General features: G+C 29.9%; 1 protein-coding gene and 1 long non-coding RNA gene across 5 annotated transcripts in view; one reads left to right on the forward strand and one right to left on the reverse strand.

The window, feature by feature from the left end:
* Nucleotides 1–25,553, reverse strand: part of LOC142330240 (uncharacterized) — a 473,304-nt gene that overhangs the window by 421,834 nt on the left and 25,917 nt on the right. The gene's annotated exons all lie outside the window — the stretch shown is intronic.
* Nucleotides 1–25,553, forward strand: part of LOC142330239 (aquaporin AQPAe.a-like) — a 133,191-nt gene that overhangs the window by 77,514 nt on the left and 30,124 nt on the right. For all 4 annotated transcript variants that reach the window (XM_075375401.1, XM_075375398.1, XM_075375400.1 and 1 more), the window contains exons 2-3: nucleotides 333–544; nucleotides 20,194–20,337. In XM_075375401.1, coding sequence (XP_075231516.1) covers nucleotides 333–544; nucleotides 20,194–20,337 — 356 coding nt within the window. The remainder of the gene's footprint in view (nucleotides 1–332; nucleotides 545–20,193; nucleotides 20,338–25,553) is intronic.

Here is a 25,553-nt window from a genome sequence, read left to right on the forward strand (position 1 = left end):
TTCATTTAATAATGTGATCTGTATATTTTCATTTATGTTAATGACATTAATAAAACTATGTGTTCTTGAAATATTTTTTGCCCAAAAAGGAGTGTAATGTATTTAGGATGTATGTATCTTTGTTCCAATGTAGCAGATAAACGGCTGAACCGATTTTGATGTATGACCCCGCGTTGGAATCCTTACGTTACGAGGAGTGAGCTATCTATATATAAAATGTCACCCGCACGCTCTTTAATTATCCTACATTAAAGAACAATGTTTGTTAGCAATGTTTTTTTTAGGCAGTCGGTTTTTTTTATTTTTAATCTCTTGTTTTTTATTTTTTCCAGAATACATAACTGCTCTTAAAGGAGATGAATTTCTACACTTTACCAAAGAAAAAGCATGGGGGATAACAAAAGTCGTGGTTGCTGAAATAATTGGTACTGCTATATTCGTCGGTTTAGGATGCGGTTCAACAGTTGCATTTCCAAGTGGAAGTAGTACAAACCAATTTTCTATTGTATTTTCATTTGCTTTTGCCGTCACAATAGCGATCACGGTATGTAAAAATAAAAATAAATAATTTACTTTTTTATTTAATATTTTTATTAAAGTAAGACGGTGGTTCCTTTTTTCCTGTTTAGCCTCCGGGAATCACCTTCAGGTATTACTTCAGAGGATGAATGAGGACAATATGTATGAGTGTAGTTCTTGTACAGTCTAAGGTCGACCATTTGTGAGATGTGTGATTAATTGAAACCCAACCACCAAAGGACACCGGTATCCACGATCTAGTATTCAAAACCGTATAAAAGTAACTGCCCTTACTAGGATTTGAACTTGGAACTCTCAACTTCGAAATCATCTGATTTGCAAAGACGCATTCACCACTAGACCAACCCAGTGGAGTAGATGGTGGTACCTAACGTAACAATACCGCACATTATTAATATATTCTTTATCAATTTACACCAGTTTTTTTCTCGTTTTACATTTTAATCGCTTTCTAAATTTATGTTAACATGTTATAAACGTTGTTCTACTCTTCTTGCCTTAAACTTAACAGCGAAATGTCGGTTCATTGTAGAATTTATTATGACAGAACCGAAATTCTTATTTTGACTATTATTCACTTTATAATAAAGTTGAAAAGTTTATCAAAAGAGAAAAGTTTTTAACAACTTTTTAACAAAACTGAAAAATAACTAAGTAATTTAAATTATTATTTACTATGATAGTTGGATTATGATTTTTGTCCGTTTAACTAAAGAAAAAAGTTTAATGTGAAATTTAAAAATCAGCTTGATTTAAATGTCTTAAAATATTAGTCTTATGAATCGCAGAACCATATTGTTCTACTTATACAATAAATTAAGTGTGATGACACCTAATGAACCATTTCTTAATCTCCATAACTATTTTATTTTTGTAAATCCGATAGAAATCACAAAAAACTGCACTTTTAAATTTCCCACTTTTTTCCACTTTTAAAAATTTCCTTCAAATTTACATCTCAGAAATTTTTTTCTTTTAATGACATTAATTTTTATTGATACTATTCTACGTAACCTGGTATAAGAGACCTGAAGGTGGTACACAACCGTGCTCAAAAATAAAATACTTTTATCTAAATTGCAACAAAATTATATAATACACAATCACGTCAGCAATTATAGGTTTGCTATTCCATAAATAAAAAAGGGACTGTTCTAACACTTGAAATTATCAAGGGAATCGCGGAAAAAATACATCAAAACAGTATTAACATCATATAATAGAAACATATTTTTCTGCAAGAAATGAGGAATGAAATGGTTTCCCATTGTCTTCACTGCTCGGAATATACTATTAACGTATAACTACGTTATATAAAATATATTAACTATATTATTAACATCATTACTCTCATAAAAAAACTCTTTTTACACTCTCATTTATGTCAGATATAAATCCATCGTATTATGAATTTGAGATAAATATAAATTAATTATTGCGTAGTCTTTTCTTACAAAACTTTTTTAATGAAAAAAATCCGAATTGTATTTATTTTAATATGACATCATTAAAAACCTAGGTCAAAATTATTTCATTCAATTTTGCTGAAATTTTAATTTTAACGTTAACTAATTTTTAATACTTTGTATAATTTTTTTTTTCAGTTTAGATTATATTATACAAAAATATTTTAAATTGGAATACATTAATGACCAACTTGTATTAATTTCTTGAATCATCTGTAACTTTCACAATATAGTGTATTAATGGAAAATAACCCTAAATGTACTTGTATAAAACGTTAGGAAAACTCTACTATCTTAGAAAAATCAGTGAAAGTAATGTAAAAGATTTCCCACTTTCCATCTCTAATCATCCTAACCTATCCTCGTTAATATCTGTATATACAGGTGCCCCACGAAGAAATGGAGAAATTTTCACATGTTCTACTGGTGAAAATAATGAAAAAAGATCATATTAACATAGGTCTGGAAATATTTTGTTTTCAAGTTACGGCTAGCGAAAGATTTCGCCCTGATTTCAGCTCTTCTAATAAAATGAAGTACTCTATAATTTTTGGCACTCAAATTAAAAAATAACGTTGGTAGTTTCTTATGTAATTTGAGCTGGGAAATAGGATAAAATAGGACCCGGTATAAAAACGTAACAGTCTGAGGGAAAAATCCATACATTGTATCCGCTTTGCAGATGATGTGTTTGCTGGCGGAATCAACAAGAGGAATGAAGATTATGTTAGAAACATTACCTAAAGTACTAACAAAACTTAAACTGAAAATTAATGAGAAGACAAAGATTATGATTGTAGGAAGGTACAAAGGTCGATATTAAATTGGTACTGTTGTAGAGAAGCACCGTCACTAGCGATAATAAATGTGCCACAGAATTAAATGAAGAATAGCGCTGGGAAAACGAGCTTTCCAGGATAAAAAGAATATACTGATTGTTAATCAGATGAGTATGCAAATAAGGAAATAGTTGGCTAAAACTTATGTATTGGACTGTTCTAAATTATGGGTGTGAAACATGGACGCTTGGGAAAGCAGAAAGAAGAAGACTGGAAGCAATGGAAATGTGGATTTGGAGGAGAATAATAAGAACAAGATAGGAAAAGAAATGATCAAATGTTAGCAGAAGTGAGTGAGAGGAAGTCCTTGTTAATTGTTATACGAAGAAGAAGAGCGAAATTGATAGGACATGTAATACCTTTCTTTACCCTGTTTAGCCTCCGGTAACTACCGTTTAGATAATTCTTCAGAGGATATGTATGAGTGTAAATGAAGTGTAGTCTTGTACATTCTCAGTTCGACCATTCATGAGATGTGTGGTTAATTGAAAAACCCAACCACCAAAGGAACACCGGTATCCACGATCTAGTATTCAAATCCGTGTAAAAATAACTGGCTTTACTAGGACTTGAACGCTGTAACTCTCGACTTCCAAATCAGCTGATTTGGGAAGACGCGTTAACCACTAGATCAACCCGGTGGGTTAGGACATGTAATACCACATGACCAGTTCTTGACGAATATATTTGAAGGCAAGGTTTTAGTTAAAAACCTAGAGGTAGACCAGAGCAACCATCATCAATAATGTTAAAGAAGAGATGGTGCTTGGTTCATATAATGACTTGAAAAGAGAAGCGGAGATGAGAGCGAGGTAGTTAAATCGAGAAGGCGTAGCCTTTAGTGAATGATGATGATTGAGTGAGGGGGGGAATTTCTCCTTGCGTCAAAGCATTTCTCCTCATCATAAACATTCTTTCATTTCTATTGCTATAATCACAAAAAAAAAAAAAGGTTACAATTAACCAAAATTAATTTTTGTATTAGCAAAAAATATCCATAATAATGCCTGAATTTTCTCTCTTTTTAAATTAAATTTTTTTTTTTTTAAGAATATTCTACTTTTTATTTTTTAAATATGCATATGTATAAGTATATAAATGTAAACTTTATTTTTCCAACAGTTATGATATCACCCTCAATTTTTTTTTTAATTTATAAATTTTCGCCTGAATAAAAAGGCAATAAAGATTTTCCTTATTAAATTTTTTAATAAAGTATATTTGATATTAAGTTTGAAGTTTACGGGTTTATTGTACTCGTATGATAAAATATAAAAGAAAATCAGGTTGTTTGTTTTTACTTTGATTGGCTGTAAGAAAATGTATCTACTCTATATCAGAATTTTGTGGTAAACTAAAGTACGTCACCATTCTGGAACGCAATTTCTAGGATCTACCTTATACTGTCACTGTCGTTATTTGGATGTTGGTATGGAATACTGTGGTTTTCCTATATATATATATATATATATATATATATATATATATATATATATATATGATATAGCAAACAACTCTCTGCGCTGATGTATCTACCATATAATAATATAACTTCCACACTATATAAATTGACGTAGTGTACAGATGGTTTATTTATCTATATGATATACAATAGGTTTTTATTCAGAGTATTACTTATATACAATTTTTTTTATTAAAATACCTTGTATTTTTGTATGACTTAGAAATAATAATAAAAACAATAAATTAAATATAGTGCCAGACAGGCAAACTATATTCATGAGTTTTAATAAATATCATATTTATATAAAAATATTTTTATCTAACTGTATATAATATATAAATTCTTATTATTTACGAAAATATCTAAATATAGATTCTACAATAACACAAGGAACCACGCAAATCAAATCATTCGGTAGAATGACGCTGGCGCAAGTTAGTCCGACGACGGAAACACCGAAGACATATTTACTCTGACCAACTCGCAAATCAACAGTTCAAAATTTTTATAATTGTTTAAAATATAAAAAAATAACAGTTTTGATGAAGTAAAGCTACATAACATCGCAGAAATATATGTTCTTAATGAAAACATGTTTTTTTTTTCGATAAATATATGTTAATCTTCGTAATTTTACGTTTTTTAATTTGAAAATGTGAAATTTTTGTTCTTCTAACCCTCATTTTTTTCTCCTACCAGTTTACGAATCGGTCCGCTAAATAGCAGTACTAGATAGCGTACAAAAACTTGATAATGTATACTTGAAATAATATAATTTTAAAGAAAATATACTACAGCTTGTTTTAATGGTAAATACTCTTATGTAAATGAAAGTACTTAAGATGAAACAATTTTTTTAGGTCCCATCACTTCATTAAAAAAAAAAAAGTATTAGTTTACAAGAGATTATACTAGTTTTATTAAAAAAGGAATAAATAAACAGATATAAATTGGTAAACTTTTTATTATACAATTAGAACTATTTGGTTCCGCTGGGGTCGTGATATTTCAAAAACTTGTATTTACGGTCAAATTTAGCTCGAATTCGGAATACATATTTTTGCAAAAAAATGGCCGGCAAGTGTATTTGAATTTCCAATCAACATATTTGAGAAAATTTGACGAATTTTTCATTACATGGTTTGTGTTATTAAGTATATAAAACGAATTGTGAAAAGTATATAAACAAATTGTTTTTCTCCAATTATTTCTCGATGATTTCATATTTGTTTTATATTAAAAAAGTTCTATAATTTAGTGACAATATTAGAAGAGCAGGAAGAAAATATTTTACGGTGTATTTTTTTATGTTTCAAAAATGAAGCAGGAAAAATGTATAACAATTATTATATCGCCTTTATGATATATTACAATAATAATAAGTCGTAATATAGGTTACGCTTAATTATGATTATTTATCACTGTCACACCAAAATAGAAGATAAAAAAATATAAATTTTCAACTTATTAACTTTAACTTTTTTTAAGACCATAATGGATCACTTTAGTTCATTTTTTTTTTTTTTGGCAAGTTCTTTCTTTTCTTGCTGATTTGCTGTTTTTCAGCTTTTCTTTTTTGCCAGTAATTTCCTAAGGGTTTCAGACCTTCTTGCCCTTTCTTGTTCAGAGTACACCCGGCTTATTGTTTTCATGGGTTTTGATAGGAATCTTGTTTCTTTATTTTTTAATTTCTCATAGTTTCCGGTTTTCGTTTTTAGGTTTTCACGGGTTATGTCTAATTCCTCCATGTCTTTCTGTACTTCGTATAACCAGTTCGGTCTGCTTGTTCCAGAAAAGTTCGATTATCCGTCTGATAAGTCTGGTCTCTTCCATTTTGAAAATATGTAGAAAGGAAATTCTCTTCTTTCTAAATTTATTAGTTATCGGGATGATCGTTTTGTAAATCTATTCGTTTGGAATAATTCTCCAAATCCCGTCTTTTTTAACTTTTTTCCCGATGCATCGTCGTAAAATCTGTCTTTCAATCTTTTCCAGTTTGTCGGTAAACCTTGTCTGGTACAGTCCAATTTCTGGTCGGATAACTGAGTTATAATGTCTTATTTTTGTGTTTATGGACATGCATTTTTTGTTATAGATGTTTTGTGTTTTTATTGTGGCTTTGATGAGTTTATTTATTCTTCCATTTCAGTTTCGAATTACTTGGAGGTTGTATGTGATGTTTTCCCCCAAATATTTAAAGTTTTCTTCTAGTTCTATGTCATTATTGTTTATTTTTACTTTGCTTACGCATAGTGGTAATTTTGGTTTTTTCGTATGAAATTTTTAGACCAATTTTTCCTGCAATCTCTTCCAGTGTTGACAGTTGGTATCTGGCCTCTTCTATATTTTGGGCTAGTAGGGCTAAATCGTCCGCAAAACCTAGGCAATTTACTGAGATATCTTTTCCTATTTTAACGTTAACTTTATTTAATTTTTTCCAATCCCGTATTATAAATTCAAGGGTACAGTTGAATAAAAGCGGTGATAGTCCATCTCCTTGTCTCAGTCCTGTTTTGATGTCGAATGGATCAGATATTTCTCCCCTGAATTCAACCTTGGATTTGGTATCCGTTAGTGTTAGTCCGATGATTTTGACTAGTTTTGGGTGAAGCCCTAAATTTCTCAGGATTTTTAGCAGGAATTCTCGATGTACATAATCATATGCTTTCTTGAAATCAATAAGTCACTACCAGTTATTTATTCCTTAGTTTGTGATGCCCTATAATTAATTTTAAATTTAGAATTTGTTCTGGGCAGCCTCCCCATGGTCTAAATCCCCCTTGGAATTCCCTAGTTCTTGTTCCAGTTGGTCTTTGATTCTGTTAGAATTTCTGTCAAGAATTTGGTCCTATTATTCTTGATAGAATTATGTAAGTGCAATCTAGTAAGGAAATTCCCTTATAGTTGTCAGGGTTGGTTTTATCACCTTTCTTATGTAAATGGTGGATTATTGCGGTTTTCCATTCTTCCGGAAATTCCTCTTTGTGCCATATTTTTACCATTTCTTTGTGGAGATTTCTGTGTTTTTCTGACGCGTTCAGTCAGTGAATTCTGCAGTCAGGAAATTTTCTCCACTTGCTTTGTTGTTTTTCATTTGCTTCAAAGCTATCTTTACTTCTGCTAATGGTGGTGGAAGGATGTTTTCTATTGCTGTTTTAATCTGGGTATTTGTGTTTATTTCCAGGAGGTCTTTCGGTTCTTCACAATTCAGAAGTTTTCTAAAGCTTTCTCTCATGATGTTGGCATTTTCTTTATCAGTGTGTGCCAGATTTCTTTCTGAATTTATTAACATTAGTGTATTTATTAAATGTAGTGTTCTTCAGTTTAAAGTTTTTGTAGTATTGTATTATTTTTATGGAAGTCTTCCTCAATCTGTTCTAGTAATTTCTTGTGATACTATCTCTCTCTTTTTATTTCAGATTATTTTTTGTGCGAGATAAAAATAAACTTTATTTTTAATAAGAAAAACAAAAAGAGTCCAGAAACAAAAACTTTAAATAAGGTGATACAGGTAACAAGCGTTAGGTAACATTAAGTTCTTGCCTTAAAAAAAGAATAAGATAACAAATTTTATTACTTTAATATTTTATTATCGGACTGTCATCTGCCATCATGTTATTTATTAATTTTAATAAAATTTTAAACTAAATTGTTTTCATGATTATCGAAACGAGTTGCTGACGTATGCGAGTTTGCTGACATCGCAAACATCTTCATAGACTGTGTTCACTATAATTTACATGATTTCTCCGTTATGAAAAACTTTCCGCTAGATGGGAGCCATGTTTGTTAACAGCCGACCGAAAGAATATTCGACTTAAACCCTTCTCAAGGGTTTACCTTATTTCAACGCTATTATCCTTAGTTTCTTCGACATTTTATAACAGTAGGTGAAACACGGATTCGCCGTTGCCCGCCACAGATCAAACATATTTATCTGCTTGGAAGTAGATAAATATGTACGAAACAAAACGAAAATGATTCCATTTGCAGAGGAAATCATAGCTAAGGTTTTTGGGATTCTTGCTGTGTAGCGCTCATATAATACCTGGAAAACGTAGGGCCACCACCGTGAACCATTACACTTCATTACTGGACTGATTAACCCACCGGGTTGGTCTACTAGTAAACTCGTCATCGCAAATTAGCTGATTTCGAAGTCGAAAGTTCTAAAGTTCAAATCCTGGTAAAGGCAGTTACTTTTATACGGATTTGAATACTAGATCATGGATACCGATGTTCTTTGGGGGTTGGTTTTCAATTAACCACACATCTCAGGAATGGTCAACCTAAAACTGTACAAAACTACACATCATTTACATTCATACGTATCAACCTCATTTATACCTCGTCTTAAGTAATACCTTCCGGTAGTTTGGAGGCCAAAAAGAAAAATAAGAGTCCTACTGGACCGATTAAAGGTTGCTACTCGGACTGAACGACCTAAATTGAAAAGAAAATGTTTCTTCACCAATGCTCCTGCACACACATCTCGGATTGTAGGTGTACGGTTTCAAGTACTTCTAAATTCGCCGGACTGGCTCCCAGCTATTAATTTTTCTCAAACTTAAAGTGGCTCGCTAAAGATTCACTTCAAATTATCAGTCGGATTATATTGGCGAAATAAAAGCTGGAAGGCTTGTAAAGCTGTTGAAAGGTCTAAATGTCCGAACTGCGAAGATGACTGTGTTTACAAATTATAAAATAGAAATTTCTGAATAATCTTATGTTTTCATGCGGATAACTTTCCGAACGGTCCTGGCATTATTAGTTGATCTATCCTAATAATGAAAATAAACAGCAATATCACGAATTTCGTTAGAACTTCGCCGATAAGAGTCCGCTGACGGCGAAGTCAACGAACTATGTTTACAGTTCTAAACATGGTCTAACCTAAAACTGGAATGAAAATGGGGGGAAAATAAGCATGAAAACATCATATTTAAATTCAATTAGATTTTTAAAAAAGAATACTTTCAAAAAATACCTCGAATTTTGTTAGAAACGTTTTTTTCCATTTGATGAACCGCGGGACTGAAATGTCATTTTTTCTGTTTTTAAAGGTGACTTTACGAATCGCGCCGCTAGATAGCAATACTTGATAGTACTAGGTAGCGTAAAAAAACTTAATAATGTACTTCAAATAATAAAATTTAAAAGAAAATATACCTACAGCTTGTTGTTATGTAAATGAAAGTACTGAAGACGAAACAATTTTTTTAATTCCCACCACTTCTTTAAAAAAAAATAAAAGTATTACTTTACAAAAGATTATACTAGTTATATTAAAAAAGGAATAAATAAAACAGAAATAAATTCGATTGGTAAAATCGAATTTAACGAAAAAATTCGAGGGCTAAACTTACAAAATAATAAGTGCAATATTACATCACGGATCTTCGATTCGTGAAGGTCATTATACTAGTTTTATTAAAAAAGGAAAAGGTATGGTATGAAGTAAATGATATACCATCAAAAAAAAAATTGGTCGTGAAATTCAATTTGTTCTAGAAAAGCAATAAATTTTAATAATAAATCCATAAGATAACGATCAGTAATTCATAAAAAAAAAGAATAATCTAACAAAACGTGTGATATCCAAGAAAATTACAATGAATTTGTAAACCGGACGATAATAATCTCGCAAATACAGAGGTAATATTATATATTTTCGGTGAAATAATAGCATTTTTTAATATCATAACGTATAAAGAGATATTTCAAGTATTTAACATAAATTTTTTCCATGATTATTTTTGCTAACCCTCAAATTAACGTTAGAAACCCGACTAAAAAAAGACCTGGCATACATTTCATATACAGATATAATACGAAAGGGAGAAAACAGGGATCTGATTATTAAGTAATTGTAGATGCAGATAAGGTGACATGAAATACAAGTTCTTTAAAAATGGGATATACTATTTCTAAAAACAACAAGTAAAAAGCTTACAAGGAAAAGTCAGAGGGGAAGTGATTTCCTGTTTTACTGAGCCAAGTATATTGTTTTTATCAGAACACTGTCGAATCAAATGCAGGTAATACTCAACCCTATAAATGACATCTCTGTTCACTACCGGGAATGGTTGTATTATAAAACTTTCCTAGCAAAAATTCTGAATAAAACATTTTTATATATTAAAGAAAATCAATTTTAAATCTTGTGTACATCAAATGATTTACAAATGTATAATCGTAAAAAATACTAGAAAAAAACTTGTTGTACTATAAATTCACGTTTCACTTTCCTTGTGAAACATGTTACATAAATTATTACAATTAGAATTTATTAAAATATTTTAATTTTAATATTTTATTATTATTATTCTTATCCGAAAAATAATAACTAATTGACAGGTGTATTTGTTCAACTAATTAACTAAGTAATTATCTACTAATTTTTAACTAATTATAATCATCTAATTAACAGTTTTATTTCCAAACCGTAAACAAGTTTATAGAATTTTTAATAATATTCGTGAGAATGGTAAACTTGCCAGCGCCTATGTTTTATCTGATCGTCATCCGGTACATGGTGATGAAAAAGAAAACATTTTTCAGGTCGTATAGCTTAAACCCACCGGGTTGGTCTAGTGATGAACGTGTCTTCCTAGATCAACTGATTTGAATGTCAAGAATTCCAGCGTTCAAGTACTAGTAAAGTCAGTTATTTTTATACGGATTTGAATACTAGATACCGGTGTTCTTTGATGGTTAGGTTTCAATTAACCATACATCTCAGGACTGGTCGAACTGGGACTGTACAAGACTACACTCATACATATCATCCTCATTCATCCTCTGAAGTAATACCTGAACGGTATTTCCCGGAGGATAAACAGGAAAAAGAAAGACAAAGGTGGTATAGCTTAGTTCTACAACAAGCACTCCAGGAATTTCTAGACGATTCAACATTCCACAAACTACAGCATGGTAGAAATTGCATGCTCACGGACTGCATCCTTATCATGTGCAGAAATTTCAACATCTCCAGTTTGCCGACCATGCCAGACGACTGCGGTTTTGTCAATGGGTTAACAAATTATAAATTATCTTCTTTTTTTAATTATTAATATTAATAATTAATATTAAATATTAAAAATATTTAAAAATATTTTTATTTTTAATATTATAAAATTTAAAAATTAAATTAAGCATAAAATTAAATTAAATTAAATTAAAAAGTATTCAAGATAAATGTACTTTATTACATTATATCAGTTCATTTTGAACTAGCTGCAGGGCGTGCCTACAGCACGTCTCCGCAGCTAAACCCTCCGGACGTCTCGGAATGGGATTATTAGGTGTCCAAAATTGATTACCTCTGGTGTAAAAATATTTCTTTTTGAAAGATGAAAATTGATATATCGAAAATTAATTTCTAGAGTTAAATTGATTCTGACGAATCGGTATTCTGCGTTAGTGATCGGTACATTCAGGTGCCTCACATAAATAAATAAAAAATAAGTTTTTTAATTATTACTCTTAAATTAAACGCACTACAAAGTAAAAAATAATTTTAGGACGGTATCTCAGAATGGATTTGATAACAAGCTGTACAAGTGTAAACTGATGCTTACGGTTTTTTGGGACTCACAAGGCTTAGTACTGGAACATTATGAGGAAAGGTGCACGACAATAAACAGTGCGCGTTACAGTGAGATGCTTACTGCCAAGCTGAAGCCTGCAATTCGAAGCAAACGCCGAAGACTGCTGTCGAAAGGTGTTGTGTTGTTACACGGCAATGCCCGTCCACATACTGCTGCCCGCACTGCTGAAACGCTCCAGAAACTCAACTTTCAAGTACTGGCTATAGTTCTGATCTTGCCCCTTCTGACTACCATTTATTTGGTCCACTCAAAGAAGCATTAAGGGGCCTCGATTTACCTCGGAAGAAACAATGAAAGAAGCGGTGCATTCCTGTTTCGCAGCTCAATCGAAAACCTTTTTTTATGAGGGCATCAGGAAGATTGTGCAACGATCGACCCAGTGCGTTGAAATGCAAGGGGACTATGTTGAAAAATGATGTACATGTAAGTTTTCTATTTGTATTACAATAAAATTTATAACTACATCGCAGATAATAATTGACTTACCCTCGTATAATAATATAACAAGTATACACTTGACCACCACGAATCACGTATTAACAAATCGGGATTTTCCGCTAGTGATCGGTACATTCCGGTGCCAACCTAAGGGGAACGCACAAACAAATGCCGTTTTGTAGAGTAGGATAAATTAACAGAAAGCGACTGGAGATAAATCAAGACCTCCTTTGATTTTTTTTTACCACAGTTATAAAGCTAATTATTAAATCTTTAAATCCTCAGTAAAGATAAAACGCAACTAATATTTCAATTAATACTGTAATCCTAAAATCACAAATAATTTAAAAGATGTTAAATAAAACTAGAATAAATTAAATACAATCTATAGTAATAATTTTTCAACAAATAAATGATTTTGTCTACTATTTTTGATTTATTTGAAATCATTTAATCTTTAATGTAATATCTTTAAAGAAATTTTTAAATAAACGTATTGTTTAAAACAGGATTTTTTTATTAAAAATATAAGTAAGACAGAAATTCTTAAAAGTACAATACAGAAAAAAAATAAAAGTGAATTCAGACACGTTTTTATTAATTTTAAACGCTAGACTTAGTAAGTATAAGACAGAATAATAAAAATTATAATGATAAAATAAAAAGAGATTTTTTTTTTCTAAAACGGTTAAGTTTTTTTTAATATTTATACCGTAATTAAAAAAAAGAGAAATAAGTTAAAAGAGAATACATTAAAATAATATAGGTCACTGATTTTATTTTATTTTATTAAAAAATTTTTATAATATAAAAATATACTTCATGACCATTTAATTATTTATTAAATTTCCGAAAAGTTAAACTTTTTATAATGCATTAAAATTATTATTAAAAAAATCAAAAATTAATAATAATACGTTTTGTAAATTATATTTGTAAAGAAATTTACAAAGTACATTTCTTACAACGGAAGAATTATTAAAGAGAAGCGGATTACAAAATATATTTTAACAAGTAAATGAAAATTTCATACCGATGAAAAATCTATATTTCTTTAAATTTCTTATTTTCATTACTTTATTTCGTTTTTTTCTACTTATTTCTTAATTTTATCAAAATCTTTTTTTATTCTTTAATAATTGTTAGTTGTTAACTTCATTATTTCTAACAGATTCAAATAAAATTAAATCTTATTAGTTTTAAAAACGGCTAATAAAATGTTTCATTGAGTGTTGACAATTTATTAATGTGTTTATTTAAGTTTAGATTCTTTTTTAATTTTTATTGTTAATTTTTTTACATATTTAATTCTTTTGTTGTGTAATATTATGTAATATCTTTTCGTTTAATACGTAAGAGCTGTCACATTTTGACATGTTTTGTTTTTAACAAACTTCAGAATTCTTACGTTTACATTTAGTTTTTATTGCCCTTATTCATACTATTTTACTCAGAATTAAATTTTAAGTTATATTTAAAGTTTTTAAATGTTTATTAGCCATATTAACCCTTAACTGGACACGTCGGGTCTATATGACCCGACGTGTTTTATATTTAAAGTTTAATATCTCCCTCAATGATATTAGGTTGCCAAGCCTGATAATCTCCTACCGTAATCCGTTCTATCAGTCAGTATCCAGCTTCCCTTAGTTTGTGTAGTAACAAAAATAAGCTATTTGATTAGGCACGACCGGTTTGTTACACTATTGCGAGAGATTTTCTTAAAAATTTAGGCTACATTTTAGTACAAAATTTAAAAGTTATCTCACTCCGGGAAACCCAAAAAAAAACTTGAACAAAATAAAAATATATTTCGAAGAACACGACATTACTGTAGTTGATGTTCAGCAACCAGAGAAGGTTTTGTAATTTCTATTTTTCCTAGATTATTTTGTTTTAAACAAGGAGATATTTATTTTTATCTGAATAAAAAATAGTTTCTTTTTCGAATATAAGTGTTCATTTCTTTTTAATTTAATTTACGAGTCATAGTGATCCGACGCGACTAGTAATATTATAAAAAGAGCGTGACCAGTTAAGGGTTAAAAAAGTTATTTTACCCCAAACATGAACAGTTATTATTAATACAATTTGGTATCATCTGCGTCTAACCACTGAAGCAGGAGGAGCTACGCTTGACTACGTCTCCCCCGGACCCCTACTCAATGACCGTGACTCAGTCTTTTGTTTACCCTTTTTACCCCTTAACTACCTAAAATTCCCCCGGAGTACCCACCCGCACATCGGAACCGGTACTCCAAAGCATGCCGATGATACCCTGCACCACTTTATCTCCCCACCAGAAGCCGGATTTTTTTAAAACGTTTTGACAGTAGTGCCCCTTATATGGTTATATGGTTAGCTTGGCATTTTTCCCGCCACCATTCCATTCGGTCGCCCTAAAGCATAAGACCGAATGTCTGTGACACAAACGGCAACTGAGCCTCAAAACAGTTTAGCGACCAGTATCCTAAACAGCTCCTAGAGCTTACCCAACAGCATGAGCGAACTAGGCACTGCCCCATACACCACCGGCTAAGGTGTCCCAAACGCTTACTTGTCATTTATCCGCTAAAATGGGTAGGCGCACCAAGTCAACAACTAAAAATATATATGACATCATAAATTGAAATTTATTTCGTCTAGACAGCAATTCGCTGCCACGCCTAGGTCGCTGAATGCAAGCAAGTACTTGTCCACCATGTTATAGTGCTTGAAACCATAATTATTGACTGGTGGTCAGCCGTACTCAGGGTTAGATTCCCACGGCAATGCGGTAAGAATCTTTTCCTTAAGCAAACTACGAATGTCGATTGAACAAAGCAACCGCATCAAGGAATTCCCACACGGTCCGACAACGCGGCTCTCGCCACATTGACTCGCCGCTTGTGAGTCGCCAAGTTTCCCATTGACCTCTATGTTCCAAGGTGGCCCGGTTTCTAGCCCCCCCCCCCCCCAAGAGCAGGGCAGTCAAACATCAGGTGTTCATTTGACTGGAGCTCTCCGCAGACGCACAGATCATCAGCTGCCAGGCGGAACCGAAATAGATATTGATTAAAATTAACATGATTGGTGAGCACCCGGTCACCCGTTGCCCTTAAAAACAAGCTCAAGGCATACCATTCCCCATTCCCCTGTATAAACTTATACAAGGATCTTCTCTTAGTCGTGGAGTCCCATTCCAGTTGCCAAGCTTCCATCACGAGGCTGTGCAGCCTCTTCCGCAGGCGGGAGATTAGTGCCCCACATATAGAAATCATCCTAAGAAATTTGAAGTCTACGTCAATATCTTCTTTAGATGTTATCCGAAACAGAGATCTCAACACACGGACACATACGAGGTTTTATAAGAGGTTTTTTGCCTGATCTCATCGTTTCATGGTCTACCGAGTCAGAAAAGATATATATATATATATATATATATATATACATATATCTTCTATCTAATCTTATACCTTCTATATCTTCTATCTAATCAATATATCGATTGGTCATTTTCGACTCGACTGCAATACCTTTTCTTTATTTTATAATAGCCGGAAAGTAAAATTTAATTAAAATCGTTTCTAAATTCAAGCAATGCTGAATGATAGCAATCTTCAATTTCTTTATTATGTATATCTGGTGATAATTCAGGTAATACAATAAGAATTAAATTTTCTTAATATAGAAAGCCGTATTATTTTGCCAATTTACAACGTATGGAATATAAATACAGTATAATACTAATGGAATATATCATAAATAAGCTTGATCTGTTACTCGATAGGTTTGCAAATCAAAAATCGTTAAAAGCTTTCTATTTGTACGAATTATTGTTTAATATTTTTTTTTTAAATCACCAACGGTCAACAAACCACATTTTCTATCCCAAAAATATCGTTTTCTTTGTAAAGAAATCAAAAACAAAAAGAAAAAAGTTTTAACTTTTCAAGTTAAAAAAAGTCTTCAAAAAGGTTTCAACTCTTCTCGTTGAATTCCTCTGCGAGGAATTCTTCGCAGAGGAATTCAACGAGAAGAGGCTGCGAGTTGTGTGGAGTTCTGTGGAATTCTGAGAACCAGTCCATCGAGACGTTACGACGTCGGTCCAGCGAGGAGAGTCTTGAATCCAGTTCGACACGAGTAAGTTGACGTCAAGAGTAATCCAGTAACCAAGAAATATTATCGGTGAGTAACAGTAAAACTATAAGTGTCTAAGTGAAAGAAATAATGCAATGGACTTCATTCATAAACTGTTAGGTTAGACAACAAAATGGATTTGGAAGTGACTTTTATAAGATTGTTTGTTAATGTAAGACTGGTGGTTAAAAAGGATTAAAACTAGCAGTTTCTCTTGTTAACGGGTCTGAATACTAGTTTTCTGTTTATATACCTGGAATAAATTCCGAACAATTATTTATTTTGAACTCTATTTGTGTGTAATCTATATTTACTTATTAACTATTTACTATCTATCACTATTTGATATGTAATATTTTGATTATTATTCTTTGTTGAATACGCCCTACTTTTCTGTCGTACTTACTGTTTTAATTATGTATTATGTAATGTACTTTGTTGTGTATTTTTACGTTTGATTTGTTGTTATTGACATGTAATATTATTATCGTTCACTACTATTATCTTTATTATTATTGTGGTTATAATTACTATATTAATATTTGCGTTCATTAACTGTTTTATTATTATAATTATTGTATTTATCACCATTGTTATTATTATTAATTTGCCCGGTTGTAATTTGAACATTTTAAACCAATAAACAGAAATTATATAAACATTCTAAATTGTCAACCTCTCAATACCCTGATCGACCCGCGAAACACGCGACAATATACATAAATAACCATATAATACATTACCGTTTACAATATACATAAAGATATTTACGATTATTATTTACGTATAAAGAATTCAAAGAACTGATAAAGTTGAAAACATAAAAAAACAAAGAAAACGCCAAAAAATGGTCTAATCAATCAAGCAAAGAATAACTAATCAAATCAAAGAACCAGCGAAAGTAAGTGGCGAAACGAAATGAAGAATATTGACGATGCACAACACCCTAGAGCAGCTGATTCAGCTCAAATCTAAAAGAATGTACAGATCTAATATACGCAGTCTCTTTAGGTACCTAACGTACACATATTAACTACAAGCCAGTTCACATGTTAATCTCATTTTGTATCTTGTACCGAATCGCCGTATCTATTCTCGAACGGTTAGCAACCACAAATAATCGTGTATTTCAGTGTTTTTCGTAAACAATGAACTATTTGAACTAATTTTTTTGTAGTTTTCAATTTTTATAATCATATTATATACATATATATTTACGTATTACTATTTGTTAATTTAAAAAAATATATATATATTTTTTTTTGTTTAATTTTTTATATTTATTAGTTCTCCTGTATCTATTGATTTTGATTATTTATAAAACAAAATCCCCATGTAACATTAAAATTATATATTATTATTAACCGTTTTCGAGAGTTTCATATTTATAATTTTATATTAATAATCATTTACAACTGCCCTTTAACTCTGTTTAATGTAATTTATACACTGTTTACATTTTAACCTTTAAAGGTTTTCTTTAGGTGTACTTTGAATTATGATTTTTTTAAAGTTTTTTTGAATTTATTGTTAATAGATATTAATATGTCCTTTTTATTTTAATATGTAATAACTTTCAATTATTTAAAAATAAAATAGTTGTTAAAATAAAAATGTATTTACAGCAGCATTTCATTCAAAAGTTTTAAAGATATTAAAATTGGAATGTACATGTAATATACATCAAAAAATCTAATCAAAATTTAAATAAATAATTTAAAGAAAGCCCGATTTAACTTATCAGGAACAAAACTTTTCATAAAATCAGGTAGACATTGATCGGTGCTATAGTCTATGGAGAAACCTGACCTCAAAGGTGAAAGGAGTAAAGTCTTCCAAACATCAGACTCTCAGCAATCTTCCACCATCTCCTGACTTCCATTATTCTCCACAATATTTAACCTCTCCATCTCGGTCTTCCTCTCAATCTTCTTCCTTCCAGTTTTCCTTTAAATAATTTTCTACTTGCTATGGTATTCTTTGGACTTTCCAATCCACCTAATTCTCTTATTTCACTATATGATAATATCAGATTTTCCAAACAGTTGCTTCAGTTCTATATTACTTCTCATCCTTTATTCATTTCCATTTTCCAGCATTTCGACACGTACATGTCTGCTCAGATTCCATGCATGCCTTACAGGTTTTTGTTGACTTGTACTCCTAAACACCCTATTAGATTCAGTGTGTTATTTCTCAAATGACCCAACATAATACAAGTGGGAGCTTCTGCTGGATCCCCAGCCATTTGGAATTTCTGGCAATGGGCGCGCAGATAGTGCAGAAAAAGAGGCTTGTTTCCAACCTCCTTTCACTAATCGTGTTGCTTCGAACAATCTTGTCTGTTTTCTCAAGAGGGTGGTTCATGATGAGTGGGAAAGTGAATGGAATGCTACCATCAACAATCAATTTCATCCAGTTAAGAATACTGTGTCACGGTGAAGCTTCTCATGCAGAAATAACCATCGAAAAGAGATTAGTATTTTCTTTTTGCATATGGGGTATACTAGGCTCACTCATGGATATCTGACAACTGAAACAGATGCACCCGTTTGTGCACGCCACAAGTGCCAACTAACTGTACATCATATCCTTTTTGATTGTATCTGTTATGCGGCACTGCATCAAAAATTTAACTAGGGGCTAACATGCGAACTATTCTAGGGAATAATGAAATGTTATCTTATGTTTTACTTTTTGTTAGGTGATCCGTTTACATTCAAGCATTTGAATTACTGTTGTGAATTTCAGTTACTCATGCCAATCGCCATAAAACAGATAATACCAGGTGATGATAGCGTGAAAGCGTTGTTCCCCCAGAAAATAACAATAACATAAAAAATTGTAATACAACTCAAAAAGATGAAAACTTTTTACTTTAACAGTTAAATTGGTGTAGCACAAAACAAATGTCAAGTTTCCCTCCGGCTGCAACATGATAATACTCTAATTAAAAGGTATATGTTAGGGTTAATTTACACCTTATGATTATTTAATTAATAACATTAAGGAAACCACTAATTCTAAAGTCATCTAAACAACACCCATTAAGAAATATGGTCTACATATCCTAATGTCTAATCTACAATATGTCTAATCATTATGTCTAATCTACAATATCCAGCATTCAAACTCCAGTAATACTTGAGATATACACTCCAAATTTTATATACAATATTCACATTCACAAGATTATGAATGGCACAGAATTAAAATTTACACAGAAAAATGAATATGTAATAAATAATATGAATATTATTTATATTATTATAATGTGAATATGTAAAACAAATAATTTATTTGTTTTTAATCATTTTAGTATTTGTTAAATATGAAAGTACAAGTATTACAGATTTGATGTTTAGAAAGTAGATAAATACAGTAAACAGTACAAGCAAGTAAACAGTAAAGGATTCATGACACAGGCAAGCAAGAGCAGTTGATACAGAAAAAGATGATACAACATTGTTAGAAAAACTGTTTACATTTTAAAGAACTGAGTAACCACTCTTATAACACAATGCTTATGACAAAACAAATATATATATATAATAAATATATATATATAAGAATACAATTCTTATAACAATATAAATATATCTCACATCCGATTGTAAAAAAATTAGACAAATAAATTAGATACGATTAATTATTTATAGTATCATAATTATAAATATAACATCTTAATAATTATTTATTTAATGATTCTTTTTCAGGCATTATCTCATATATCTGGAGCTTTAATCAATCCATCACTTGCACTAACAGCTATGTTAGTCGGTAAATTATCATTTCCTATGTTCCTAATATTCACTCTATCAGAATGTGTCGGCGCAATAATTGGAGTAGTCGCTGTAAAGGTATTCAATTACAATTATTATAATTTAACCCACGGGTTTTCAACCCGCAGCCCACTTTAAAAAATTTTATGGCATATGTTTTTGTGACTCAAAGATACTCTTTTATTAAATATTTGTGCGCTTATAAAATAAACACAAAATAATTAAAATATAAACTAGCAGATTACAATATTTTGCTTTATTTAATTTCATTTATTATTTGTTAGTAATAACTTATAGTAGTAAACGTCATAAAAATGAATTTAGTGAATACGTAACGGTTTAAGAATATCCAGAGCTGAGTGAGCATATCTCAGTTTTTTCTCGAACAAAACTTTTAACAACCTACATTTTTAAGTAAATTTCATTAAAATTTACTTATTTAATTTAATTTGTTAAGTTAATTAACAAATTATTGCATAAGAAAATATTTAATTAATTGATATTTAATTAATATTTAATTAGATTGGCCTAAAGGTGGAAAAAGATTGAAGACTCCTGATTTAAACTATGAATCAATCCCAGAAATAGATCACAGATTCATTATTAACATAGAAAGCATTATTATAGTGTTAAAGGATAAACTGATAATTTCCCTGAGGGGCTGCACCACTAAAAACTATAAAAAATAAATTCAAAATCTGAGAAAAAAAACTTAAATAAATTTTTATTGTAAAGAAAAATATTTTACATATTTTTCATTGAAAATTTATTCTGAAATTTAGTTACTCAAAGTTGAATCTATGTTAGGATTTCATATTAATTTAAACAAAAATTGTATTTCAAAAAGTAATGGAAAAAATATTAATCCTATGATAGGAATCAAACTTTGTATTTGTACATCAATTGTTAATCTACTGCCTGAACTATAAAAGCGAGTTATAAAAAGATATTTTATATAAAAAATGTTTAAAATAATTTTTCTATAGAGATATCATTTAAAAAAGAGATTTACAAAAATTCATTCATCACCTTCCTTTTTTCTTAACTTTGTCACTTATTATTTATAATCATAATCAAAAAAAAAAATGTCAATAGTAATTTATATTATTTATTTTACACTTGAGAGATTTTATTATTACTATTGACATTTTTTTTTTGATTATGATTATAAATAATAAGTGACAAAGTTAAGAAAAAAGGAAGGTGATAAATGAATTTTTGTAAATCTCTTTTTTAAATGATATCTCTATAGAAAAATCTCTCAAGTGTAAAATAAATAATATAAAACTCAAAATCAATTTAAATGTTTGTATGTATAATACTAGCTATTAAAAAATATATCTTAAAAAATAATACATATATGACAGGCAAGCTATAAAATAACATTTATATTATCGAGGGAATCGCTGATATAAAATCCTATTAAAATATAAAATGCATGTAATTTGTTCATTAAAGTTCATTATCGTGAAAGTAATTTAATAATTAAATATTAATGAATACATTATAAATAATTGATTTATTCTGTTTGTTGTTGAGATAAGTGGACAATGTTTGTTTTTAAAAAATAAAAAAGGGTACAATCAATGGCATGCAGAAACAAACAATCTTAACACATACAGTGAGGTGAACTACAACAAACAACTACCTACACGATTGTTGGCAAAGAATTATATTACAAAAGCATAAAATAGAAAACGGTATGCTTCATGTATGTGAAGCTACTTCAACATAAGTTGAAATTCAGATTTTGCTTGTTGCATTATTTTTTTAAATGTTTACTAAAAAGACAATTTTCAATGAAATAGGATTTTAAAAGCTTTTCATAACTTTAAATTTTCTATATTTTAAAACCTTCCATATTGTATTTTACATCTCAAACATATTACTACCTCAGTATGGTAGAAGGAGGACAATGTATTTGAATGGTTGTTTATATACTTGTATTTCTAGAAAGGCTAAATCAATTTTCATTAAATGCATATAAAACTTCTCTTGACTCATGTAAAGTTCACCAAAAATACAGTGATTTAAAAAACGAAAAATAGCATAATTTTAAATATGCCAACGGAACCAACAATTTTTTGATATTCACTGAATAAATTATCATATCTAAGCATTTAAAAAGCAAATTTAAACATACTTCTTTTATGGTGTTTCAGTATGTATTATGCACTCAAATTAATTAAAAATATACATATTTTAAAACTGAATTAGTACAGAAAAAACTACATATAAGTTTAATTAATATGTACGCATCAAGACAGTGATTATTTTTAGGTAGAATTCATTAGAAAGCTACCTATTGTAATTGGTATTATGATTGGACTACCGGAAAATTTTGACATATCTTTGCGTTTCACATCCCCCACACCCCAAAACCAGCATCAGTCCAAAAGTTATATATTTCACTTTCTTGTGGACTCAATAACTGCGGTAATTTTGTGCTTTCAAATTGATACATAAAATATAACAAAAAATCTTGGTCGAGTTCGTTAACGGGTAAAATCGAACCATGGGGATGTAAATGGGGAGGCTTTTTCAAAAAAACGAAATATCGCTATAACTTTCTTATTAAGTAAAACATCGAATTCATTTAAAGTTCCTACTATTCTTTGTATAAGGTCCTAAAACTTATCTAAGTAAAGTGTTTGGCTTCGAAGGTAAAAATCAGCTCCCTAAACAGGCACAGTATCAAATCGGTTTAAAGTGATCGGTAGTCCAGTAAACATTACCTAAAGCTTTTGTCTAAAACAATTTTTAATATATCCCTTACGTCAAGGGATGACCAAAATCACAAAAAAAAAACAGTAAAATCAAAATATCACTATAACTTTCTTATTAAGTAAAATTTTGAATTCATCTTAAGTTCCTACTATTCTTTGGATAAGAGCCAAGGGGTGGAAAAAAGGGACAAAAAAATCACAGCACCCTTAACAGGTATAGGAATAATAAGAAAGTCTTGGTAAATTTAGCAATAGCTTGTAGTTGAGAACATATCGAGTCCATAAAATGTGGAAAGTAATGTTTGATATAAGCTTGTACAATCTGAATTTGCCTACCCCTATTTTGCTCCGGCGAAATCTACCTTTTTTTTCAGCTCATAAAATCAACTTACAATTTTTGATCCTTGAAAAATTATTCCTGAATCAATTCTTTCAAAACCTGTTAGTCCAAACATAGTTGCCAGACATAAAATATATATGTTAATAAGATGCTATTATTTTGTTAATGACTATATAATTTGAGATTACTTTAAAAATTATGATATTTTAAAAATGTTTTTTTTAATCTTCCTTTACATTTATGAATATCAATTTTATTATAAGCGATGAAATTTGCCACATTCATAAAAAAATTACAGGATACTAAAATAAGCCACCCTATATTTTTTAAATACTCCTATAAAATTGTAAATGGCCAAGGGTAAATGGCTTTTATTACAAAACTTCAAACTAAAAAGATAAAAAGCAACCATTAGTAATAAAGTGTTGTGTATATAGTTAATGTTGTGTAAATTAAAAATTAAATAAATATTTTACTGCAGCATCTCAGAAACATAATAATTTTTAAATTAAATGTAAGTATTTTCCCTAATGCATTTCAAACGACCAAAGTAGCCTATATTCTCTCTATCTATACACCTGATGAAAATTTAATTTTTTATCATTATATGTCATCTTTACTTAATAAAATATACTACATGTTACCTTTTGAGATTCTTGTCACTGAATGATTTCCTTGTCAATAATCAATTTGGATATTACAATAAAAAACATTAATGATGAACCTTACAGTATTTATAAAGACATTCATAGCTTGACAAATAAAGACAGAGAAATATTTGTTAATATTATTCAATGATTTGACTAAAGGATTCAACTTTAGAGAGAAAAGATTTAAGAAAATTAGAATTAATTACAATCATTGCCACCAACATAAAATGTACTGATTATTACTGTGAGAAATAACAGTATTGAAATATCAGTAGATTGTTCACTAACACGGTTTAATCATTTGGTTTGGTATTACTTTAAAAATATTCAATTAAAACCACAAAGTAGGAAACATTTTTTACTTGTGTGCTGATAATCTGATAATCAATTCTTTTTTTTACTGAATCCAGATGAAGCATAGAATATAATAATCCTGCTAAAGTTCTGGAGCTAATTATAACATATCAATGGTCATAGAATAAAATATAAATAGATAATTTAAAAGCAGTTGGACATGTTAAAAATAAAACTAACCTTTTATTAGTATATCTCTATGGTGAGAAATAAAGCATCCATATCAGGGACAAAACTAGATCACATTGTACTAAAATTTGTCATTGTAAATATTCTCAATAAAAATATGTTAATAAGCATTTATGTAAAAATAAAAGTATACATATGTACGTTAGCTGCTAAAGCAGGAATAGTTGTAGACGACCTGATACAGAAGTAGCATATCCTTTTCAGAAATTATAACAACCCAGACTCACTAAGGAAAGTTTGGAATGAAGTGGTTTCCCATTCAATTCATGTGGACATCACATGAATTCCTTGTACGCCTATTAAATTACATATACACATTTTTTTTTTTTAATGAAAAGTACACAAAAGTTTATTTCATTAATAACTTTTGATATTTTTTAATTTTTTTTTTTTTTATTATTTTTTAATTATTCTTTATTGTAAAACTCTTTTTACAATCAGAGGTTAATAATTATTAATAACTCAATATATTTAAATTAAAGAAAAAAATTTTAAAAAAAAGATGAAGACTGATTTGAACTGATGTGCCTTCCCATTGTAAGATCCAAATATTACATTTGGCTATAACATTTGGATATATTACATTTTATTTGGCTATAACTCCGGAACCAATGAAAATAAGTCCCACATATATCATTGAAAAGCTCTCAACGAGGGCTTTTAACCGCAGTTAAGAAAAAGTCCAAAATCAATTTTTTTTTTAATTTTGGGCTTTTTTGGACCAGTTGATTGCAATCAAAAGGGGAGGTACACAACTACATTTTACATCAGTTCTAAACTCAAAATTTCAACATCCTACAGCTAATCGTTTTTGAGTTATGTGAAATACATATGTATAGATGTCATCCACCACAACTAGTCAAAATGGATTCAGGGATGGTCAAAATGTATATTTCCACTGAAATGTGAAAACCAAAATTTTTCGCTATCACAATACTTCCTTTACTTCATACAAGTAATAACAACCACCATTTACAAAAAAAAAAAAAAAAATTTCAATTTATATACCATTCAACCTAATAGCAAGAACCTTAC

Source organism: Lycorma delicatula, chromosome 9, assembly GCF_047948215.1.
Source record: "Lycorma delicatula isolate Av1 chromosome 9, ASM4794821v1, whole genome shotgun sequence".
NCBI classification, from domain to species: domain Eukaryota; kingdom Metazoa; phylum Arthropoda; class Insecta; order Hemiptera; family Fulgoridae; genus Lycorma; species Lycorma delicatula.